This window comes from Monodelphis domestica, chromosome 2 (assembly GCF_027887165.1).
Source record: "Monodelphis domestica isolate mMonDom1 chromosome 2, mMonDom1.pri, whole genome shotgun sequence".
Lineage (NCBI taxonomy): Eukaryota > Metazoa > Chordata > Mammalia > Didelphimorphia > Didelphidae > Monodelphis > Monodelphis domestica.
In genome coordinates, this window is record NC_077228.1 from 152,451,809 (window position 1) to 152,477,534 (window position 25,726).

The window sequence follows — 25,726 nt, forward strand, 5'->3', positions numbered from 1 at the left end:
TGAATTATAGTCTTCTGGACAGTCATAAATTTAGTGAATAAGCCCAAAGAGAAAGAGGCAAAATTTAATAATAACAATAGTAAACTTTTAATAAGTATTTATTGTTTAGACCACACAAGCTAAATATCTTAGATTACCTATTTAGGCATGTATACATCTAAATGGAAAAATATAAAACTATATTGCATATTTATATAAATATAAAAAATTAAAGTAGGTTCTATCTGTCATAGACCTTTTCAATCTTATGTACATTTTTAAAAATAAAATTCTTACCTTCCACCTTAGGATCAATACTAATAAGAATTGGTTCCAAGGCAAAAGAGTGGTAAGGACTAGGAAGTAGGGGTTAAGAGACTTGCCCAGGGTCACACATCTGGGAAGTGTTGGAGGCTAAATTTGAACCCAGGAACTCCCATCTCTGGTCCTGGTTCTCTATCTACTAAACTACCTAGCTGCCCCAATCCTATGTACTGCTTCACAAATGCTTTGGTCTGTGCAAGTTCAGTTTCTTCCTACATTCCATCATGCAGGTTCAAGAGTAGTATGCGTGTTCTTTCCTGAGGGAAACCTTGCACACCCTTCCCTAGGCAGGGGATCTCCAAACAATGCATCTCTTTTTGCCTCTATAATTCAGTTTTTTTCTCAGATTCATACAGTTTTTATACTCTAGCAACCTAATGCTGCTTGATCTCTGTCTATGGCTTTGCCAGATGTAATAATTTCAATGATGTTTTCAAGGTTTAAGTGGAAGATTAACCTGGAAAACTCTGCTCCTATTTTTCACATCAATAAAAATATATAAAGCTAAAATTTTTCTGTCAACACTTCAGCCTATAGGATTGGGGGCAGCTGAGTGGCTCAGTGGATTGAGAGCCAGGCCCAGAGATAGGAGGTTCAAATCTGGCCTCAGGCACTTCCCAGCTGTGTGACCCTGGGCAAGTCACTTAACCCCCCCATTGCCTAACCCTTACCACTCCTCTGCCTTGGAACCAATACTTAGTATTGATTCTACAATGGAAGGTAAGGGTTTAAGAAAAAAATGTCATATGAGAGGAGGGAATATTATACAATTAGAGGGAATATTACACAATTAAAGAGAATTATGATAACACAAATTCTAGAGGAAAGTAGTGAATTTTTTCCTTATCATTAAATTATGTCATAAGCATGCTTCTTTATCATAGTCGTGCATTTCTTATGACGCATTTTAAACATTTAGCATTCCTTTGACGTATGGTTTGGTTGTTCTTTATTATCCTAAGTTTTAAACAAGGGGTGAGATGAGATTTATGATTCAGAATCATTTCCTGTTCAGATGAGAGATCTCCAGCTGTCCAGTATGTGGATCTGTTGCTGAACCCAGAACGTTACACTGGATACAAAGGGCCCTCTGCATGGAGAGTGTGGAATAGCATCTATGAAGAAAATTGTTTCAAGTAATGGTCAAGGAATGGGGAAGGGAGGGTAGTTATTTGTATGTGTATGTGTATGTTTTGAAAATGGCACACCTTGCCACCCCAAAACTCAATTTTAAAAATTTCTTTCAGGCCTCGATCTGTGTATCGTCCTTTGAATCCACTGGCACCCAGCTGGGGTGAGTTTTAAAAAATATCTTAGGATTACCTTCAAAATCCTTTTTTAACCAAATTTTCCTTTCTACTGCATGGATAAAAACTATATCATCCAGATATGCATTCAGTGAATACTTTTTAGCATGAGTTTATAGTATGACTACACAACATAAATAGAATAAAAAATAAATCTATGAATAAGAAAAATTGTTAAAGGGCCAATTTTTTTCATAGTAAATAGATAATATCTTGAAAAAACTTTTTTAAAAATTATCATTAAGTTTTCTGAAGTTACATAATTTGTGTTGTCTCCGTCCCTTCTTGCTTCCTACCTCCCGGAGTTGACAAGCAGTTTCCCTGGGTTATACATATATAATCACTCGAAAACTTTTTTCCCATATTATTCATCTTTTAAAACCAGAACCCCAACTTATATATCCATATAAACAAGTGATAGAGCATATGTTTTCTTCTGCATTTATACTCCAACAGTTCTTTTTCTAGCTGTGGATAGCATTCTTTCTCATAAATCTTTCAAAATTGTCCTGGATCATTGCATTATCAGTAGCAAAGTCTATCACATTTGATCATCCCACAGTATTTCAGTTACTGTGTGTGATGTTCTCCTGGTTCTGCTTATTTCACTCTACATAAGATCACATAGGTCTTTCCAGTTCTTATAGAAATCCATCAATTCATCATTCCTTATAACACAATAATATTCCCCAATTGAGGAACATCTCTAATTTCCAATTCTTTGCCACCACGAAAAGTGCAGCTGTAAATATGCTTGTACAAATAGAACCTTTCCCATTTAAAAAAAAAATCTCTTTGGGATGCAGACCTAGTAGTGGTATTACTGTGTCAAAAAGTATGCGTTTTTTTAAAGCCCTTTGGACATAATGCCAAATTGCCTTCCAGAATGTTTAGATCAATTCACAACTTCACCAGCAATTCAGTTGTGTCCCAATTTTGCCATATACCCTCCAACATTTATTATTTTCCTTTACTGTCACATCTACTGCTAGGTGAGTTGATACCTGAGAATTGTTTTGATTTGCATCTTGAGGTGGTAGAAATTAAGGGTTTCAAGAAGTAAAAAGGAAATTAATTTTGTTATTTTGTTTCTTAAATATAAACATTTAAGTATTTGCTTTTAAATTTAAGAACAAGTAATGTAAAACGTCATTGAATAAAGGCAGTAAGTTCTCAAAAGTTTATTTTCATTCCCTTTTGTTATCAGGTAAGGAACTAGGAAAAAAAAAAGGAATGGAGAAAAGAGGCAGAGACAAGAAACAAAGATATGGGGGAAGAGCATTTCACATTGAAAGAGACAAATGAGGCTAGTAAGAGAGCCACGAAGCAGATAAGGCATAGGAAAGTGAAGATAAAGAAAAAGGACAGTATTCTGGGTTGAGGCATGTCTATATTGATATATAGACATCTTTTTTTTTACCTGTCCTTCTACTCAGTAGCATCAGTTAATGACATTTTATCATCTTTTTAATTAACTATTGTACATCTCTATTCAAGGATTCACTCAACTTTTAAAAAAACATTTGTTAAGTACTCACTATATGCCAAGCACTCTAATGCAAGCCTTAGATTCAAAGAGAAAAACAAGATATATTCACTGATATCAAGGAGTTCAGATTCTAACTGGGGAGATACTATAAAGGATGATTATGCTGCAAAAAGGATAGAAAAGCCCAATGGTCCCAGGGATTCAGATTATTTGGCAATGACAGGATTCTGGAGGGTATAATGGTAGATAGATAGTAAGGTGATGTGTGGTCTTTAATTTTACCAGGATTGTAAGTGTTGACTCCCTACAAGACCATTTAGCCCATGTGATTTGACTTGAAAATATTTTCACTCATATAATATACTATGTATATATTTGGTGAATATGTATTCTCTCTGTTAGAAGGTAAACTCCTTGAGGGAAGGGAATCTCTTGGATTTTTATTTGTATCTCTAGCCCTCAATAGAGTTATTACAGTATGCTCTTAGTATGCTGTTTAGTTCATGTATTCATATTATCTTAATGACTAAATTTTATTCATTGGACTCTATAGTAATTCAGGATAAACTGAATGTTTTATTCTCAGAGGGTCTTATCATGCACTTTGTGCTATATCTAAAGTTACTAGAAAAACATAATATTGTATATGTTTTGTTTCCCATACTTATATAGGAATAGAGTTTTTAACTGTTCAGATATTTTAAAATAACTTCTATATTATTTTTTTTCCAGGAAAGGATGATGGTGAGTTATAATTTGATATTTTAAGAAATGAAAATACTTGAAGCTGTAGCTTGTAAAGAGAATGCTTTTAAAATAGCTAGATTTTGTCATCTTCTAGTTTTTTTATTCTGAAATTATACTGTACATAAGAGAGCCTAACAAACACTAAGTTTCAGTTATTCCTTTCTAGAGTATCTTCTTAGTTTTGTCAATATGTAGGTATATGCATGCATACATGTACACACCCATATTTGTTGTTCAGTCATGTCCAACTCTTTGTGACCCCTTTGGGGGTTTTCTTGGCAAAGATACTAAAGTGGTTTGCCATTTCCTTCTCCAGTTCATTTTACATTTGAGGATCTGAAGCAAGCAGGGTTGTGGTTTGGCCAAGGTCACACAGCTGGTAATTGTCTGAGGCCAGATTTAACTCACAAAGATGAGTCTTACTGACTCTAGGCCCAGCAATCTATCCACTGCACTACCTAACTACCCAATATACATTTGTTATAATCAGTGTTTGTGGTATTTTTTTTAACTTTAGTTATTAGGTAACTATCAATGAGTAAGGAATTTTTTAAGCCCCCAAAATCAGGATTCTAAGTATAACATAAAGCTATCCTGTTATATTTTGATTGTAAAAAAGGTCTAGTTTTGTATATTATGTTGAATAAAAAACAATGTTATCATTGCATTGCATTGCCTCTGCCTTTAGCTTCTCACAACTCCTCTTCCCCACAAATATCTCTAGATAGAGATTTTAAGAAATTTTAAGAAATAGTCAGGGAGGTGTAAAGGAATTACATAGCTGAATTCCTTGGCGACCTTAAATTAATATATATCAGTCTTTTAAAGTGATTTCCTTGTCACAGTGGAGAAAACATAGAGGTAACTTCCATAGGTGATTTTCCTTGTAACATCTTTAGCTTTTTTTAGATTTGGAATATGGAATCTGATGTAAACATCTGTTTGATGATTAGTAATGTGATAATTGAGTACTTCCTCAGGCAATTTCTGGTTTCTTGTCTTATATAATTAATGGAAACCAAAGGTCATTGTACCTCCAGAAGAGATCAACCAGGAAAATGAGATGACTGCAGATGGAGGCATATGAGGGTCATATGAAGGAATTGTAGATGTTAAACTTTGAGAAGATAAGGCAGATGGGGATACTCTTATTTAATCTATCAAATGATTTGGAAGGCTTACTATCTGCTTTTTAATACATTCAAGGAATCATTTATTTAGGAGTATTCTCATAATCAATTTAAGTAATTAAGTTATTTATGGGAATTGCACAAAAGTATACTTGTGTATGTACCCATAGATAGCATAGTGTTTTGTATACCGTAGATGTGGAAGATTTTTAAAATTTGGATTTTATTCATAGTCTTGGTTGAAGCACTAGATCTGGAGTCCAAAGAACCTCAGTTCATATATCCAGCTCTGCCAGTTGCTTATCTGTATTATGTGGGGCAAGTCACTTAACTCTTTGGGCTCTAGAGTTCTTATCTGTAAAATAAAGGTGTTGGGACTACATAATTAAAGGTCTTTTCCAACTCTAAATACTATTATCTTAATTTAGTCTGGTTTCTGTTTGAATATTGAGTTTTAACTAAAATCTCTTTTTTTTAGGAGAATCATTCTACAAATGGCTGGAAGGTAAAAAAAATTTAATGATATGATTCATTAGCAGCTTCTGTATATTTTCTCATATATATTTAGTATTTACCATTATAGTTGGTCTGCTTTTGGCTAGCATACAACTTTGTTTTTAAAAAAATTCCTCAAAAATGCCATGTTTGTATCATTCCTTTTTTTGCTCACCATTTTCTTTTTTATTGGTATCTTTTTTTTTTCAATCACACTAATTTCCAGTATTACATGTTCTACTTCAGCAGAAAAACATTTAAGCAAAATTGTATCTTCAAAGCAACTGGTCTGATAATATCTGTATCATTTTGTTTTCCTCTCCCACCCCAAACCCATTTCTCTTAAGAAAAAGAATGTATTTTTCATTCTCAGTTCTCTAGAACCTACATTGGTCTTTTTGTTAAAGAATTCAGCTTACTTTTATTGTTTGTAATTTTATACCATTGTAATCATTTTCACTATATTCCCTTTGTTTCAAAAACTATATCACCCAGTGTATCTGAATTTCTTATATATATATATATATATCTTATAGTGCAGTAATAGTCCATTACATTCCTAAACCATCATTTGTTCAGTTATTCCTTAGTCATTGGGAACTCATGTTGTTTCCACTTTCTCTTTGTCTTCATGAAGGGTGGTGTTGTAAGTGTTTTGGTATTTATATACTATTATTGACCATCCTTAGCATATATCCCAATACAGATTGTTTTTTCATATAACTCTATATCTGCTTGCTAGGCTCAGGCCATTCTGCTAGAGTATAAGTCAGGAAAGGCAGAGGATTTTTGTGGTGATGTTTTTTTTATGCAAAGTATGAGGAGAAAATACCTTCCTAAAATGGTTTGGATTGTGCACTGTTCACCTTTTTTTTTTTAAATGAAGTCTATAAACTAAATTATATGAGTTAATGTTTCAGTTGTTCTAATATCTATGCTTCCCTTCTCCTTCCCCCCAATGTCTTCCTATGTAGGTTTATGTCTGGAGAAAAGAGTATTCTATAAACTAATTTCTGGGCTTCATGCAAGCATCAACTTACACCTGTGTGCAAAATATCTTTTGGAAGGTAATCAGATTTTTAAACATTGAATTTCATATTATGTATACACTAAATAAAATAATTATGGAAAATGTATGAATTGGGCATAGAAGTATATGACTAATACTAGCTACCAGAGAGACTAATAGTTGGTAGATCTCTTAAGTTGAGGAGTTCTGGTCTGCAGCAGCTTTGTGTTGTGAATTTGCACTAAATTTGGCATCAATATATCCAACCCCTGGGAGCAGGAAGGGTATTAAACCTAATGCCAAAGGAGGAGCAAACCAGCCCATGTTTAAAATAGCAAGTCAAATCTTCTGGGCCAGGCATTACTGGGACCAGGCCTATGAGTAGCACCTGCAGTTTAGCCCGAGTGAGACATGAAAAGCCAGTATTTAAGCAAAGCAAGAAAGAAAAACATGTTTCTTCCCATGTTAAAGGTAATCCATATAAACAGGGAAAAATGATTAAAAAAAAAACAAAAAACCTCTTTCTCTTTAGAAACCTGGGGAAAACCTAGTTGGGGACCCAACATCAAAGAGTTTAAGCATCGCTTTGACCCTGTGGAGACCAAAGGGGAAGGTCCTAGAAGGTTAAAGAACCTCTACTTTTTGTACTTGATTGAACTCCGAGCTCTGTCAAAGGTTGCCCCATACTTTGATCGCTCAATTGTTGACCTTTACACTGGAAATGTAGAAGAAGATGCCAAGACAAAAGCCCTTTTGTTGGAGATCTTTCAAGATACAAAGTAAGAATTGAATCTCATTCACTTGAAGTTATTTCTGTATGTAAAAGATAGCCTTGTTGAAATTGAAATGAAAAAAACAAATGGAGATTAATGTGAAAGTCAATGAAGAAAGGCAGAATTGCACTTTTAAGGATCATCAGAATATCATTAGATGAAAACATTTCTGGAAACAGAGTTAAAAATGTTTCTAGACATCTCAGTTGCTGTAACTACTTCACAATTACAGAAATTATGTGCTCCTTTTATTTTAAAAGCTAGAACTCCAAGTCTGAGTTGTGTATAGCACCAGGAGTCAACTTTTCATTTCATTCTTTTTCTGGAATGTCATGCTTCACATCAATACTAAATTTCACTCCTTTTCTGCTTTTGATTTTATTCACTTTCTGAATCTTACAATTTTCTGTTCGACCCATTGCTATTCTAACTTTGTAGGCTGTTTTTATTGTTATTTTTCTTGTTCACAGCTAGGTATAAGTTACCCTAACTCTCCAAGATGTGTGCTTTATATAACTAACATTTATATAGCACTTCACAGTTATAAAATACTTAACATCCATTAACTGATTTGATTGTAATAATAGCTATGCCTTGGAAGGTAATGGAAATATCGTCATCTCTGTTTTACAGATAAGAAAATTTGCTTTTGGGAGGTTAGTGGCTTGCCCAGTGTTATACCACTAGTGAATGAATGAGCCAGTACTCAACTGATCAGGGCTTCTGTTGAGTCCAGTTGTTACATTATTCTGCCTCCTACATAAAATGGAATTGTGGCACAATGCTCTCTGAAAAACTTAACCTTATTTAATTTCCTGAACAATGAGAGAGATTTAGAAAAGAAACTAGAGCCAGAAAAATTCCAAGTAAAGTTTTTTGTATAATTTTAAAATACTTTCATTTATACCATATTCGTCTTAATCACCCATTTTCCTTAATGATATATTACTGCATAATTTCATTTAGTTGTTTCAGTCTGTTATAACATCCATCATTTTGATTTAGTTTTTTATTGAATAATCCACACCTTAATTGACATTTTTTTCTTTGCCATATAAGCCAAGATATTAGTAACATAAAGTCATTTTAGAATTTGGAAATATCTGTAGTGCAGAAACTATGTAACTTTAATCTATAATGTATGCATTTTCATCCTTCTTTTACCATAAAATTGTTATTTGATCAGGTCCTTCCCTATGCACTTTGATGAGAAATCCATGTTTGCAGGAAACCAAAAAGAAGCTAAATCATTAAAGGTAATGTCAGTAATATTTCTTTAATATTTAAAAACAAACTTTAAATTAGTTTTTTAAAATTAGTCCTATTTCAGTTCCTATTTACCTTTGCTCTTTTGATTCCCAAACACTTTTCTTACTCTAAAATCATTTTGATTGGATACAGTGGCATTGTTGCTGAACAGAAAAGGAGGAAATACATAGATGTTCCTAAATTTCCTTTCTTATTTTTACTCATTTTCTACTTTCTGGTTTGTCCAGCATCTTGATGACTCTATCCTTATAAGTATGATGTGGAAATGTTTTTTAAATGATCAAGAGATTTTGGAGAGCTGAGCATTTTAAGCTTGAAGCTGCAATATTGCAAACGCACTCTCCTATGATAATGTGACCTGAGTTAGCCATTTTCAAAGTCACCAATATTATGATTTTCTTATATAAAATATCATTTTCCCAAAAGAAATTTTTTTCTCCTTTTGTTTAAATAGAAGTTATGATTGCTAGTTTGTAGCATCATTAAAACAAGTGAAGTAAAGGGAACTAAACCAGGTATCTATTCAGTTGAAGAAATCTGAACATAAACTCTGATGAAGTAAATTTTGTTTTCATGAGAACATACTTATAAACAATGATTTTAAAGTTCACTGAATGATAGAATTGACTTTATTAAAGGTCATCTAATCTAGACACCTTGACCCCACTAACCACCATTATAGATGAAAAAACAGATTTGTAGATGTTAAGAAACAGCTTGGATCACACAGCTGAAGTGGAAAAGTTAGTATTTGAACTCGTTCTCCTGATTTCAGTATCTCTTACCTAATAATTTTTTAAATTCCTTTTCTAGGGAAATATTTCCAACTGACCATACATTTAGAAGAATGTTAGAAATAGAAAAGCATTAAAATAGAGGATTTTATATATATATATATATATATATATATATATGTAAATATTACATGTCTATAATTCTCAATTCTTATAAATGTCTAGAGTGCTGAGGGACACCTGTAAGGGAAGAATAGGATTTTTTCATCCAATGAACTCTTTATAACATTATTCTTTTTATAAATTCCTTAACCTAGTATTAAAATGGGCTACTGATAGAAAGCACTGGAAGATATGAGGCTTTCCAATGGGGGGAAAATATTTTCCTTTAAACACACCTGTCACCTATTTTTAGATTTTTTTTTATTAGCTATCACATGATTAACAAACTAAATTTATTTGCTTGTTGACTAATTGACTAATAGAAAATTGTTGTTTGTGATAGCAAAAGGAGAGCATGTTTTTGATAAGTACTTTAACTTAGCTATTCAGAGTTCTTCCAAATGTCTGCCTTTGTGTACTCAACATATATGATAAGTGTCCCCTTTTTTAATATTGTCACCAAAATATTTAAAGTTGAGTGGAAAAATTGCTTCCATTTTTCCTAAACAAAGGAACTAAGTCATTAGTTGGTGGGGGTTGGTATCTTTTTGCATTTTTGTAATGGAATAATAAGTCTTATTTTAGGTTAGCATTACTATTACATTTATTTTTAAATGCAAGTTGAAGTTACATTTTCAATAAGTGAATGAATAAAGTAAAATTTGCCTGCTGTTTTTCAAGGCAGTATTTTAAAAAACCAAATGAGGTTTTTTTCCAGGTAATTCTGAGTATACCAAATTAACTTCTTTAACTTTTTAAATAGGGTCACTAAAATGGTAAATCCAGAAAAATGCCATAATTACCATTTACCCAGATTTTTAACAACATGCTTAATAAACTCTTTTATTGTATCTTTGTGGACAGGTGAGAATAAATGTGAAACTAGGCAATATATGATGATTAAATGGATTAGGAACTAGTTAACTGGTCAGTTCAAGTATTCATGAATAGATGTCACTTTGGAAGGAAGTATGCAATAAAATGCTTTGAGAATCTGCTTGTCCTGAACTGCTTCACATTTCTATCAATGATTAAGTATAATGTATGGCATGTAATAAGTACTTAATAAATACTTTTCACTCATTCATTCATGACTTGGATAAAGACATAGATGGCATCTTTATCAAACTTATTGGTGACACGAAGCTGAGAGGAATAGCCTATGAAGTCATCTAAAAAGAACTTGACAGACTAGATCATTGAACTGATTTTAATAAGGTAAAATTTCATAGGGATAATGTGAAATCTTACATTTGGAATCAAGAAACTATATTCCACAAGTGCAAGGTGAGGGAAGCCTGGTTAGTGGTATTTCTGAAAAAGGTTTTGGGTTTTGTACATCATAAGTTTAGTATGATGACAGCCAACAAGCATGAATTAAGTGCCTACTATGTGCAAGGAACTTGTAGGTACAGAGGATAATGAAGCAAAAATGAAACAATTCCTATATTTGGGGAACTCACAGTTTATAGATGATGATGATGATGTGTATATACAAAGATATACAAAATAAAATTGTTGATGGGAGGGGTGGGATCAAGAAAAGGTATCATGAATATTCTAAATACATTTTGAAAAATTTTAAAAAGGAAGATATCATGTAGGAAGTTATATTCAAACTTGGCTTTGAAGTCAACTGAGGATTCCATAAAGTAGAGGCAAAAAGGGAGTTTGCTCTGCAGTTAGGGGAATAGCCTGGACAGAGAGTGGGTAGGTAGAATGTCATGGGCCAGGATTAACAAGAAGACCAATCTGCCTGGGACCATAGTGTGAAAAGGAGAGTACAGCCAGGTTGTGAAGGGCTTTAAAAACCAAAAAGACATTTGTGTGTGTGATCCTACAGCTTCTTGAATTCTGGAAGGGTCATGATCAGGTCTGTCCTTTAGGAATATCACTGGCAATTTTGTATGAGGATAGTTTGGAAAAGAGAGAGCCTTAAACAGATCAGCCAGTTAATTTATTGTAGTAATCTAGGTGAGAGGTGATTAGGGTTTAAATTAGAGGGGTAACTGTGTGAGAACTTTGAATGCAAGATATATTGTGTAGGTAGAATCATAGAGTAAGAAAAAGGGAAAAAAAAACCACTGATGACTCTAAGGTTGAGAACCTGGGGTAATTATGCAGAAATATAGGTTTGGGCATGTTCTTATTTGGGAATGTTTTAGATATTTATATCCAAGTTGGTGATGTCCAATTAGTAGTTATTAGTGATGTGGGGACCTGAATTCAAGAGAGAAATGGGCTGGATAGATCTGAGAGCTGTCTGAAATAATATCACATAACCCATTAGAATTCATAAATCACCAAAGACTCTCAAGCAACTCCTGGAGGTGAACCAACAGAGGTGACTAAAAAGGAGCAGATGTTTAGTCATTAGTAACTTTGTAAAATAGAAGATTTTTAGTTAAGTGATGAGATCAAAAGCCAAGTTGCAAGCGACTAAGAAATCAGCGTGAAAAGAAAATGGATGCAATAAATGTAGATGACTTTTTTAAGGTTTTTGACAGTGAGAGGAAAGGTATAGGATGGTAAGCCGAGGGAGTGGTAGGATAAAGTGAAGATATTTTTATTTTTTAAGGATGGGAGAGATCTGGGTCTGTTTATAAGCATTAGATAAGAAACTAAAAGATAAGCAGTGATTGAAAATTAAGAGAATTATCAAAAAGTCAGGCTCCCAGAGGGTAGGAAAGAGGTTAGTAAGAAGGATACAAAGAATTGATGTTTGCATGGAAAAGGCCACTTCTTCCACTGAGCCAGGAACAAAGAAGGAAAATAAGGGATGACCTTGAGGCGATTTGGAGTAGAAGTAGCTCATGGCACACAGGCCTTATAGACCTAAGTTCTCCAATGAGAGATGTTTTGAAGGGAGTGATATAGATTTGAGGAGAGAACAAAAGATTTGTGTTCTACTATTGACTGATACACATACAGCCAAACATACAAAAGGAATTATAATACAAAACAAATACATAGACACTTTACCAGATGCAAGAGTGTATAATAGTTGTGCTCCTTTAAGACAGGAGTTTAGGCTTATTTGCTTGTTAAATATCTCATGGTGCCCTGCAGAATGCTTTGCATAAAGTTTGCCTTCAACAAATATTCTTCAGGTAAATTTTATTGACAGAGACGCCAGTTGATTGTGTAAAGTTGTCAGTTTAGCACATCTTCAATTATAGAATTGAAAGCAACCTGGACATCTAACCCAGTCTTCTACCCAAACAAGGTACACCTCTGCAACAGATGCTCAGCTGTCCTTGCAAACATAGTATTAGGAGGCTTATTGCCTTATAGTGTAACTTAATTCTGCCTTAAAACAAATTGTTGGAAACTTTTTCCTCATATACTAAAAGTTGCTTCCTTTTAACAATCTTTTGATTCTGATTATATTGTCTTGGGCCATACACAATGACCTTTTTTTCACTTGAGCAGCCTTAAGATAATTTAGAGCAGCTTGATGTTCTCTTCAACCTTTTATTTTGACATGGTTTTCAATCCCTTCTCAACCATACTACTTTATTATATTCTGTAATTTGTCAGTATCCTTCAAACAATATGATACCTTAAACAAAAAATAATGCTTTAGGCATAATTTAACCATTCTTTAGTATTTGAAGTACAGCCTATTGGTATGATATCTTGATACTATACTTCTAGTAATATAATCTGATTCTGTTCTGATGGATAAAGAGGAAAGTTTGGATTTGAGTTCTCTGTTATATACTTGTCGTGTGACCCTGGGCAAATCATTTAACCTCTTGGGGCTCTAGGCAACTAAATAAGAAAATAAATGGGAGATACGGTGCTGAACTGCCCTGGTGGAGGAAATTTCCTTATTAGGGAAGGGAGCTTTCCTATGAATGATATCACAGGTTCACTCATCCCCTGACAGCTACAATCACTGTTTTATAGAGTTCTTTTCTTTGCTAAACATAACATTTTCTTTGAATGACTGTTTTTTAGAAATTTGCTATTATTTTAGCCAAATATATTTTAAAAGTCTAGTTTAACATAGTGAAAATATTTTCTCTATATCAGGAAGAATTTCGGTTGCATTTCAAGAACATATCACGTATAATGGACTGTGTTGGATGTGACAAATGCAGGTTATGGGGAAAACTACAGGTATGGTATCTTTGTTTCTAGAATTATTTTTACTATGCTGAATGCTTTCCCCTGAAGCAATTCAGTGCATTTGCAAATTTTAAAAATTCTTTTCAAAGTAGAGCTTTGGGAAATATTAGTGCCTTTGTTTGAACATGTAAAGAATCTTATATGTATCCATATAGAAGATTTACTTGTTATATACCTCCACTAAAGTCCTACTCTGCTGCCTCATTGTGATATAGTGAATAGCCTTAAAGGTCTATGCCAGAGAATTAAGTACGGGTTTTGGCAGGTCTAGTAGTCTAAACAGGCTTTGAGTATAAGTCCAGAGAGAAAGTGGGTATTTGTCACCTGAACACAAGCATCAGTTAAGCTTTGGAGAATCTGATCCCTAGGGGAAGAAGTTGGTTACCAGGAGATGAAGTTGTTCAATCCTGGCAATTCATTAAGATCATCTACTGGATTAGAATAAGCAATACCCAGGCCAGTGAAATCATAAGAAATTTAAGTAAGCATAATATATACAATTTTCTATTATTTTTAACATAAATATTAAAGTCATTTAAGGCTTCCATTTCAGTCATTTATAAGCAGTTAAGTGGTGTAATGGATAGAGCACTGGACCTAAAGTCAGGAATCCCCAAGTTCAGATCTAGCCTCAGATATTTAATCCTATGTGATCCTGGACAAATCACTATATATATCACTTTCCTCAACTGTAAAATGGAAATAATAATAGCACCTACCTCCCAGCATTGTTTTGAGGATCAAATGAGAAAATAATTATAAAAATGCTTAGCACAGCCCAGCACATAGTAAATACTATGTAAATGTTAGCTGTCATTTTTTAAAACCATGTATCAATGGAAGAAAGGTACATCCAGTTTTAAAGCATTGTCTTTTGGACATATAAAGCCCTATTTCTCTCTTTTTCTAGAGAGCAATAAGCCATAATCATGATGAAATGCAGTCATTCATGGTGCATGAGGGGCTAGGCTTGTACTCAGGAAGCCGCCTAATACTACTAGTTTTGTAATCCAAGCAAATCCCTTGGCCTCTGAGTGCCCTGGACGCTTCTCATTGGAGTTGCAGGCAAGTTGCTGATATGCAGTAGTGAAGACATATTATATGCCAGAAATGAACAGATCTGGGACAAAAAAATAACCCTAATACTAATACCAAGTGACATTTAATACCTTAAGATTTGCAAAATGTTTTATGTGCATACTTCATCCCTGTGAATTTCAGATATTATCTCCATTTTACAGATGAAAAAATTGAAACTGAGAGAAATTAGATGATTTGCCTAGGGTCTTACAGCTATTCAGTAGATAAAATAGACTTAAACTCAAGACTTTATTTGTAAAATATGTAGAATGGCAACTCCCTCATCAGTAAGGTACTAGCAAAATCCCTTTAAAATGGAAACAAATTTAAAAACAAATAACTTTCCCTCATGTGAGAATTTCATTGTCATTTTTTTTGTGTAAAATATAGGCATTATGTACTTGAATGCCCCAAATAGCTGAGAAATTAGCTTATAAAAGTGATTTTAAGACTGCATCAAAGCAAGCATAATGTCCTCAAATAGGTAGTGGGTTCATGCATCTCCTAGGACATATTCAGAAATGTTTTGTATTTTAGGTTGACAGGTTTTCAGTTGTTTGAAGTGTTTGTGTATGTGTGTATAGAGATATGTATCTACACATATATATTGGGGTGTATGTAGATAATTATATATTATCCCTAAGGCATTGGTAAATTCATTCTATAGATAAATTAAAAGTATAAAGTGAAATTTAGTGTTTCGGCTTATTCTTCTGCTGGTTTGCACTTTTAATTTTTATAATTCAGTGTGAAATGTGTAGACTTGTCAAATGAATAATTTTTGTAGAATTTACATTTGTTAATTAAGTGAAAATTAAGCCCGTTAGGCACCAACTTGTTGACTGTCATCATGGGGTCTTAAAACTACTCTTAATAGTCTAAGTACATACTAACCGTATACAGAATAAAATTAATATATATTATTTCATCCAGACTCAGGGCTTAGGAACTGCTTTGAAGATATTATTTTCTGAAAAAGAAATTCAGAACCTTCCAGAGAATAGTCCATCTAAAGGTTTTCAACTCACTCGTCAAGAAATAGTTGCTCTTTTAAATGCATTTGGAAGGTAAGAATCATCTTCATAATGGAGAACTTATACCACCTCTTAATTGAGTTTGAGCTATAACAATTATGGTAATTTTTGGTAAAATAACGTTAGGATATTTTTTTTCTATACCGAGTATCATATTGAGATCTATGCATAATCCACAGACTACAATTTACTTGTGGCAATGCTATATTCCAGTTCATTGCTTTGTGCCTTTATAACAAAGTCATTAGAGCAGTCATTTATCAGATTCTACCCTGTAAATCAAGGTTAGAAAAGAATATTTTCTACCTCACATGATATCTAGTCCCTCTCCCCAGTTTTAAGAAGCAAATAAAGTGAGTTTTCTCCTCTCTTAACACTTTTCTACTTGGTTATTTTATTGGCTCCAGGAGATCTTTCAAGGTTTGGTCAAAGCAGTTTTAAGTAAAAATGTTTATACACATTTTTGTAGTGCTTTTAAAGTTGACCAAGTGCTTTCGTCATAGCAGTCGTATGAAGATGAAGCATTTTGGCCATTCTGTAGAGGAGAGAACTGTTAGAGGTTCAGGGATTTACCTTGCACCTAGGCACTGACGGAGTTCTGAGAACAAGAGAGTTAAAACTTTGTTCATAACTAGATTCTTCTTGCTTTGGTTCTAGAAATTGGTGGGGGGTATTTTCCTCCATATAACCCTTTGCTTCTTATTCAGAACCAATTTATGTAAATAATGCTTCTACCTCCCATTTTAATGATGAAATTTTTACCTTATGCTTATGGATCACATGATAGGATCTATTCAGTTGAAGATTTCAAACAGAACAATACATCAAAGTGCCAAATTGTATTGACTGTCACCACATGAATAATGCAATCCTAAGCACTTATTTCATGCTTCCAATAAATTAATACCAATATGGAGAATAAATAATGAATGTAAGCCCAGTTGTATATTTAGCATGGGGGAAGAAGGGGGGAAGAATTAAGGATGATTTGTACATACTTTAAGTTCAATTAAAAAGGAATTGAAGTAGAAACATTTTTTCTCTTCCCAAAATTACATTGCATTTTGTCAAATACTCAGTGAGCCCCACTTCTAAAACTTGGTAGAAGGTCTTTTAGGGGTTCTCAGTTATTCCTGGTATTTATTTTATCACTCTAAAGACTTTCCTCTAATCTGTTCTATTTTATCTATTTTCCAGCGTTTCAATAAAATTTGTTGCTTTGCTGTAAATCAGGATGGGGAAACCATTTATCTTAAGGGATACTAATGCACGGGATGGAGGGAATCAAGAATTATATGAAAGTAATTTATTTCTTTAGAGAAAAATCCATGTATACCATTATATTCATCCACTTTTAGAATAAGAACAAGGAACTCAAATCTCTATACCATAAATGAAATGGTAAAGTAAACTTCTTGAGAATAGGAAGTGTTTATTTTTTTGTCTTCGTATCCTCGGCACAATGTCTGGCATATGGTAGGTGATTCATAAATGCTTATTGACTTATTGATTAGATAGTCAGTGAAGGACAGTAGAGAGAAAAACAGATTTAAAAAACACAGAAAAGTAGGAGCAGAAAATTCAAGTTGATACACAATAATTAAAGCCTAAGGTAAATTGCTAAAAAAATATTTTTTTTAATGTGGGCAAAATGTGATTAAAATAACCTTCACAGGCAGCTTTAATAAGTAGAACTTAAAGCAAACATCAGGAGCAGAAGTCAGTATGTAAAGCCATTACTAGGAAGTATCACCAAAAAAGCCACTAAGAAGCTAGAGTTAATTGTGAAGGGAGTTACAAGCTTCTGCATATATATTTTACATGAAATGCTACAGGTCATAGATTTCTTGTTTTTTGCTTTTGCTACTATCCTGGGTCCTTCAACTTGCCAACCCCCAAGAATGGAAAGAAGCCATACCCACACATAGTCTTCCTTGACTAACACATATAGAAACATAGGAGCATAGACTCCTCTTCCTTGTGACTCCTTAATACCTCTTGGTCCATTCATACAAGTGCCCCAAGTCTTTCCCCAGACATAGATATACACCCCATAATGCACACGAAGACTTCTCTTCCCTATAAAGAGACTCATCCCATATATATCACAATTTGTTCAGCATTTCCCCAATCTAGGGACACCTCATTTTCCAATTTTTTTGCTACCACAAAAAAGCATAGCTATAAATATTTTTGTGCAGGTCTTTGCCCAGTTTTGTTTTGTTTTTTATCTCTTTGGGATATAAACCCAGTAGTGGTATTGATAATCAAAGGGCATGCATTCTTTTAAAGGCAGGATTCCAAATTGCCCCCCCAGAATGGTCAGATCAATTCACAACTCCACCAACAATGCATTTGTGTGTGATAAGTTTTCTCCTTGTTTGCTTTCTCTGGTTTGACTAATTTTTCTCATTGTTCTTTATTGGCTTAGTGTCCACATCATTCCCCCTAATTTTTGTGATTCCCAAGTTTTTGCACTGGGCCCTTTTTCTTCTCCCTCTATTTAGGTTTCCTTAATATGGGTTCCAGAAATTATTTTAAATATTCAATATTTGACAATTATATTTAATTTTAATATTTTAATTAATTTAATGTTTCAATGTAATTGGGTTCCTTTGCAATCCTATATATTTTATTCTCATACTTTTAAAAACATTACTCTGAGGAAAATTCTTCCCTAAACCCTCCCCTCTTTTATATTTTACTATCTCAGTATCACAGTCCTGTCAGTGTCTCAGACTCATTCATATCTTTGTAGAGTGGCAGTTTCATCTGTAAACTCAGTTACTATGTGAAGAATTTTACTTTTCAAAACAGGATTGTTTAAAGAACTTAATACTATTTAAAATTTTTTATATAGATCATGATGAAACATTCAGTTTTAAATATCTGTGTATTAAACTTGTACTAATATACATATTCTTTTTTCTTACAGACTTTCTACAAGTATAATAGAGTTGCAGAATTTCAAAATTTTATTGAAAAACAGTAGATAATAAAGGCTTTTACACACATGTTAAAGGTGACCATAAAATAATTGTATAAAGACTTTTGGTCTTGGACATTCAGCAGAATGAGACTGATCTTCTTGACCTTCAAGAATTTGAACTCTTGCAGGAAACATTCAGATACCAACTTGAATATTTATGATCCTTAAAATAGGAAATTATCAATTAGAGCTATTTATGAATGAAGTATATAGTTTTGGAACATGTAAATTATATTGATTCTATGTTTAATTTCATGTATTCTTTCATCTATCGAATGTCTCTAGTGTGCCACCTTTTATTTAGAGTTTATTTTTCTCATTTTGTTATCCTGTTATTCCCAGGCAGTTGTCTAACCTTAAATTATGTAGCCATCTAATAACATTGTTATAGTCCCCTGTGACGGGAAAGAGAACTGGGGAACAAATGTTGTACTTTTAGTAAAGAAAAATCCTGATACTGTGATAAGAAATTTCTCCATGTGTTTTTCCCATAGGTTTGCATTATATTTGTGCCCAACTTTGTGTTAACTCATTTATTTCTCCTGCAGAATTATAATTGGCAGTCTTTTAAATGTGTAATTTGAGGAATTTCTTGTGTATTCAAGATCCTCTTTCTTTTTTTTTCTCTTCATTGATATAAGGGAACTTCCTCTGGTAGAGTTGGACAGATGTTTTCTCTGATTCCCAGTCATCTGTCTGTTAAAATTGGTCCAAGAGTTTTCTCATTCTTAGAACACAAGCATTATCTTCTTAAAGAAATTGCCCAACTTGTGACCAAGAAACAGATTTATATATTTCCCTTTCCTTAAAGAAGAAAAAATGTAGGTATTCCATATAGTCTGTTGGCATACTAAATATACATCTAACAGGTAACTTTTTGAAACAGATTCTATTGGGATTAGGTAAATCTATGATGTTATTTTCAAATGTTATAGGCCAAAAATTTGTTTTAAGTAGAAATAGAAAAACCATTTTAAAGAACTTTATTTAAAAAAAATTATCTATGCAATCCCCTAACTACTCTCAGCCTAACTTTCTTAGATGGGTTATTTAAACAAGTTAATAAGAATATATAAATTCACTGCATATATGTGATACTTTGTGTGGTCAACTTGGACATAATGCCACCACACCACTCTGAAGTAGTGAACTTCCACTTTCTAAATCCAGAATTAAAAGTACCCTTGGCCAGGATTAGCTATTTGATAATTTTTTAAACTGTGGTAGTGGTAGTGTTGGTGTTCAATGTGGAAGTTTGCATATGTGTGGTAGTAATGCGGGTAAGAGTCCTAAAGTCTTTGTGTATTAGACCTTCAATTTTTTACCAAGTGAATAACAAGTGCCCTTAAGCCCATACTTTAGCCTGCCAAAGTCTAAAATGTGTTTAATAATGATACAATGGAACCAATTGTTTAAAATTAATTTTGTTCCACCATTGGACCCTTATATAAAGGGGGAAAGTTGTGTACTAGACTTGTTTCTTTTCCAAATCCAATTTCTAATTTTTATATAATCACTTTACAATTGATGGTGGTATTTAATTTTATTACAAAGAGGTAAATTTGATTGCAAACATTTATCTTAGTGCTGAAAGTATTGCATATAGAAAGAAAATTTAAGGCAAGTTTCTTTGAACACTGAATACATCAATAATTTTTCTGGTTGAAATACGTCAGATAATGTCAGTTCCCTGAAAGCTACTGCTTAAAACCAGTTAACCTGAAATTACCACATTTTTGTCATCTTAGCACAATAATCTTTAAGATCAGTTTCTTTTAAGGAATGCTACTTCAGAATCTCTTAACTCCAGGCAAACTTGCAATTTACTGGGGGATGAATCCTTGCTTATTACAAGCAATTACCCTTCTTAATTCCTGTGGTTTATTGCAATTTAAAAAAAAGAAACATATATGTTAGAGAATTCTTGGAAATGAAAGGGTCTACAAACACCTTTCTAATTGTAGGAAAATTTTTTTACATGAAACATAATAGTTTGTCATTGAAAATAATGTGGTAACTGCATTCATATATTGCCATGTTTATTTTTAGAAAACTATATTACTGCTATTTGCTTTTTAAGACTCACATGCCAGGCAATTATTATTATAAACTATTTTCAAAAGCATATGCTTGCCCAAGTTCAGCTTTTATTTCATATCATAACTTAATAAAAGATACTGCCCTGATGGTATATCTGACAGAAATGATTGTACCAATTGATAAAGTAATAAAAATGTGAAAGGAGGGGAAAATACTTTTTCCCTTGACTTGAGTTTATTGTTTTTTGAGTGGCATCTATGTCCACGTTACTGTAAATTTTAGAATCCTTGACCAATTTTTGAAGTGAATTAAATAAAGTAGTAATAGACCTTCAGTTTAGAAAGTTGATAGAGCAAAACATTTTGGCATTTAGCATAGTGATTTAGCCAATAGTTACATATAACTGGGCATATATGAAATATTGTGTCATTTTCTTAACTGGATAGAATTTTGAGTATGAAAATTTCTTTATTAAATTTCATCAGCAACACTTTAGTCTATGTGAAAATTTGAGTTTCATACTAAATCTCATAGCTGAAGTACCTAAATTTGTATCACTTGTATAAATCACAAAACTTGTACAATTCTGCCCTGAATATATACACCTTTGATTTTGAACATAATACTGTATTACTTGCTGTTGTTTCCACTTGATTCTAAAATTTGAATTAAAGAAAATGTTTCTGCAGTATTTCTCGTGTTTAAAAGACCTGTTTTTCTCTTTTGAGACAAGTATTTGTTTCCACTTTTTCCCTTAATGGCCTTCGGGGGGGGGGGGGGGAATATATATATATATATATATATATATATATACACACATATATATATATATTACATTAGTTTCAGTTTTTAAATGGGTATAATAATTTTGAGAGGAATTTAAAAATTAAAAACAAAATTCTGAATCTCTGCCTAGTAGAATTAAATTCAACATAAAAAATTATCGTGGAGGATGGAGAAGTATTAAGTTAATAATTCACATAAAGAATAAAATATATTGAAGCACAATTATTTTTCCATCTTTTGAGTTGTTAAAAAGACATAACAAGCATAAGAACCACTGTGTCAGAAATATGATCTGTTTATCTGTTTAACCTATCATTCTCTTGATAACGTCAAACATTAGTTTGTGGAAAGGCAGGATTATCCTCCTATCAAAAACTCAAAAGTTTAGAGCCATCTAGATGGCTCAGTGGCTAGAGCCAGGCCCAGAGGCAGGAGGTACTGGGTTCAAATTTGATCTCAGATACTTCCTAGCTGTGTGACTTGGCAAGCCATTTGATTCCAGTTGCTGGGCCCTCGTTGCTCTTCTGGCTTGGAACTGATACTTGGTATTGATTCTCAGACCAAAGGTAAGAGTTGGGGGGTGGGGGAGAACCTAAAAAATTTGTACATTCCTTTTATCACTCTTTCACTACTTACTTGATTTTGGCTACTTCCTGCAGCTCCTTGTGTGGCAATCTTCACTTGTTTTGAAAAGATAAATCAATGAATCAAAAAGCATTTTTTAAGCATTTACTATGTGCAAAGCATTGTGGATACAAATAGAAAAGCAGCTCCATACTCTCAAGGAGTTCACATTCTAAAAGAGGAGATAACATATATAGAAGGTTTAAGATTCAAGTCAGAAGTAAATGCAATGATTCTTGGGATACAGCAGCAAAACAAATTAATTTCTACTGATAAATACATCTCTGATTATGCATCCTTGAAAGACCAGACTTAAGGGGTAAGAACTTCAGGTTTTGAGTGGCTGTAACATTGATGAAGATAGTAACAATATTGTCAAGATAAAGCCTGATCTTCAGAAATGAATTGCATCTTTAGTATTATTTCTTCTGATATGGCTGTATATTTTCCATGAATTAGATTTTTTTTATAACTACTTATTTATTTAGCACCTTTAGAAGTGACAAGTTTTTGCAAATTTATACCCCAGAGGAAAGTAATAACAGATACTTGTCCCAAAGTTGCCTCATTGGAGTTGTAAGATGTAAGCCTTTTTAGCACTAGGGCACTTCTGGAGAAGAGAGGCCAAAGTAGATCCATGGAAATGATAAGGCGAGGATTTTAGCAAGAGGCAGAACTGACTCCAAAGGGGATGTAAGTTCTGTAGAGGCTAGAAGGAACAGGTGTTACCAACACCAGGTAAGCAGCAGGGGATGGATACATAATGTCAAGGGTTCTGCTCTCCAGAGAGCATAAACAGGCATATTTGCCAAATCTGGAGTTATCAAGTAAAAAGAGGTGACTAGGTAGTGGGGATCCAGATGGAAGTCAGGGAATAGTTCTGGCCAAGAGGAATTTACTTAGCATGGTCAGGGTGCAGACTACCTTTCTAATCTTATGAAATGGCTCCAGGGAAACTGGGCTACAGGAAATCAAGTACTCGATCAGTAATGGTTCCTGGACCTGGGCCGTGTTCCCGACGCCAACTATGAATGGAGAGCAGTCAGAACCCAGAGATAAGATCTTAAACATTTCAGCTGGAACCACCTCACTTCACAGATGGACAGACATCCAGGAAAGGAAATGATGTGGCCAAGGTCAGAGGTAATAAGTAGCAGAATCCAGCTCTTCATCCAGGTCATCTTATTATCAAAGCCAGGCAAGAAAGACCAGCACCAAGTTGATTCCTAAAACACTGATGAAGGTCCAATGGAACAGGTAATGAATTATATTGGCCTGCTTCCCAGTTAAGAGGCAGAGGACTATTAGGACAGAATGCTTTAGGTTTTTTATTGTTTTCTAATGGATGAGACACTGGCTCAAGTCAGAGGACTGGATTCAAAGCCTATTTCTGAGACCTACTATGCGTATGACCTACAGCAAGTCACAACTAGCTGGGCCTCGGTTTTCTCATCTGTAAAAGGAGATTGGGCTACATGGCTTCTGACTTCCATGTCTAGATGGATCCCTGATCCTTTTAAAAATGGCCAAACCTACTATTGTGCTAAAAGGAATAATAAATTGGAGGAATTCCATGGAGACTGGAACAACCTCCAGGAAGTGATGCAGAGCGAGAGGAGCAGAACCAGGAGAACATTGTACACAGAGACTAATACACTGTGGTATAATCGAACGTAATGGACTTCTCCATTAGGGACAATGCAGTGTCCCTGAACAATCTGCAGGGATCTAAAAAACACTATCCACAAGCAGAGGATAAACTGTGGGAGTAAAAACACCGCTGAAAAGCAACTGCTTGACTACAGGGGTGGAGGAGATATGACTGAGGAGAGACTCTAAATGAACATTCTAATGCAAATACCAACAACATGGAGATGGGTTCAAATCAAGAACACATGTGATACCCAGGGGAGTTGCGAGTGGGCTATGGGAGAGGTGGTGGGAGGGGGGGGAGGGAAGAAAAGAAAATGATCTTTGTTTCCAATGAATAATGTTTGGAAATGACCAAATAAAAATTAAAAAAAAAAATAAAGTGACTGAACAATTAAAAAATATATATAGACATATAAAATAAAAATGGCCAAACCTTTTTTTAAGGCCAAGTTCCTTAAAGCCTCCTTGCTTGTGTCCAGAACTAGGATTTGTATAAAGATCAAGCAGTTTAATCTGGAAGTGAAGGCAAAAGTATAGAATTCATGGAAAGAAGGAAGTTCATGGGAGTAGCTGGGTGGTTCTTTGGATTGAAGATGGGAGGTCCTGGGTTCAGCTCTGGCCTTGGACACTTTTTAGCTGTGTGACCCTGGGCAAGTCACTTGGCCCCTATTGCCTACCCTTTACAGCTCTTCTGCATTTGAACTGATACTTAGTATTGGTCCTAAGAAGGAAAGGGCTTAAGAAACAACAGTGTAAACTGAATATAAGTCCATCCATCCATTCTTCCTGTAATTTTAAGAACTTACATGTTTTCAGACAGTAAACATTAAGTGCTTTCTATAGCCCAATCATCCGTGGGCCAGGGGCAAAAATGACCCAGTTCCTGCCTTCAGAAAGTGTACATACCTTGGGGCAGGTACTATGCACATATATAAATATATACCAACACAGAGCACACACGGTTGTGTTGTACGGAAAGGCGTGCGCCATTGAGAGGATGGAGAAAGGCTTTAGGGAGAAGGCGGAATTCCCACTGGGTCCTGATGGAAGTAGTCTGAGGCATGAGGCATGGCAACCATGAAGGACTGGAGATGGAAAATGGCGCCCTTTGTGAGGAAGAGATTGGAACAGGTTAGCCTTTAGTGGAGGCTGTGGAAAGAAGAGCAATATTCCATGAAGTTGGAATGCTGGCTTGGAACCAGGATCTGAAGGGTCAAACAGAAGCCTCCATTTGTCCCAGAGCTAGGAGGGAGATAATGAAGTTTATAGAGCTGGGAGAAGTAAGAATCTTGGACTCTGCTTGATGGACAATCTCATCAATATGGCTCCTACCACCCCTCACTCCATTTTCCTATTCCTGGCCAGATGTTGTCTTTCCGGACTAAAGAAATGAAACTGATTTGCCCTTAAGGAAGCCCTATCTACTGTTTCAAAGAGTAGAACTGAAATATTATCTTTGCTGTATGATTACTTTTTTGGAAAAACACATTTTCATCTTCGATGTAGGAAGACTGGAAGAAAAAAATTAGCTGCTGATCAGTCTTTCCAGTCAAGTCTGACTCTTTGTGATCCCATTTGGGATTTTCTGGACAAAGATGCCGAAGAGGCTTGCCATTACCTTCTCCAGCTCATTTTGCAGATAAAGAACTGGGGTAAATAGGATTAAGTGACTTGTCCAGCGTCACATAGCTAATCAATGTCTGAGGCTAAATTTGAGCTCTTGTCTTCTGATCCAGGCCTGACACTCCATCCACTGTGCCCCAAAAAATATAATGCAAACATATTCGATTATCCCAAACAGTAAATGTCTTATTTGGACTCTTACCTCTTCTAAACCAACATTATTTTCATTTATGATGTAGACTAGAAGAAAATAATATAAATATATTTATTTCTTGGGTTGTATCTTTCATACGATCTATCTATATTTTTCTTGTTGTTTAGCAAGAAAGCAATACATCACAGGGA

The 25,726-nt window shown here is 34.2% G+C and overlaps 1 protein-coding gene across 4 annotated transcripts in view; it reads left to right on the top strand.

Annotated features, from left to right (window-relative positions):
* ERO1B (endoplasmic reticulum oxidoreductase 1 beta) overlaps window positions 1-21,386 on the top strand; it is a 49,200-nt gene extending 27,814 nt beyond the window's left edge. For 2 of the 4 annotated variants that reach the window (XM_001368692.4, XM_007481580.3), the window contains 10 exons: window positions 1,319-1,439; window positions 1,551-1,597; window positions 3,832-3,843; window positions 5,455-5,481; window positions 6,446-6,538; window positions 7,013-7,259; window positions 8,440-8,509; window positions 13,457-13,543; window positions 15,566-15,699; window positions 18,602-21,386. In XM_001368692.4, coding sequence (XP_001368729.1) covers window positions 1,319-1,439; window positions 1,551-1,597; window positions 3,832-3,843; window positions 5,455-5,481; window positions 6,446-6,538; window positions 7,013-7,259; window positions 8,440-8,509; window positions 13,457-13,543; window positions 15,566-15,699; window positions 18,602-18,662 — 899 coding nt within the window. In that variant the 3' untranslated portion in view covers window positions 18,663-21,386. The remainder of the gene's footprint in view (window positions 1-1,318; window positions 1,440-1,550; window positions 1,598-3,831; window positions 3,844-5,454; window positions 5,482-6,445; window positions 6,539-7,012; window positions 7,260-8,439; window positions 8,510-13,456; window positions 13,544-15,565; window positions 15,700-18,601) is intronic. The other 2 variants (XM_007481579.3, XM_056816096.1) reach the window with 1 other exon arrangement.
* The last annotated feature ends 4,340 nt before the right edge of the window (window positions 21,387-25,726 follow it).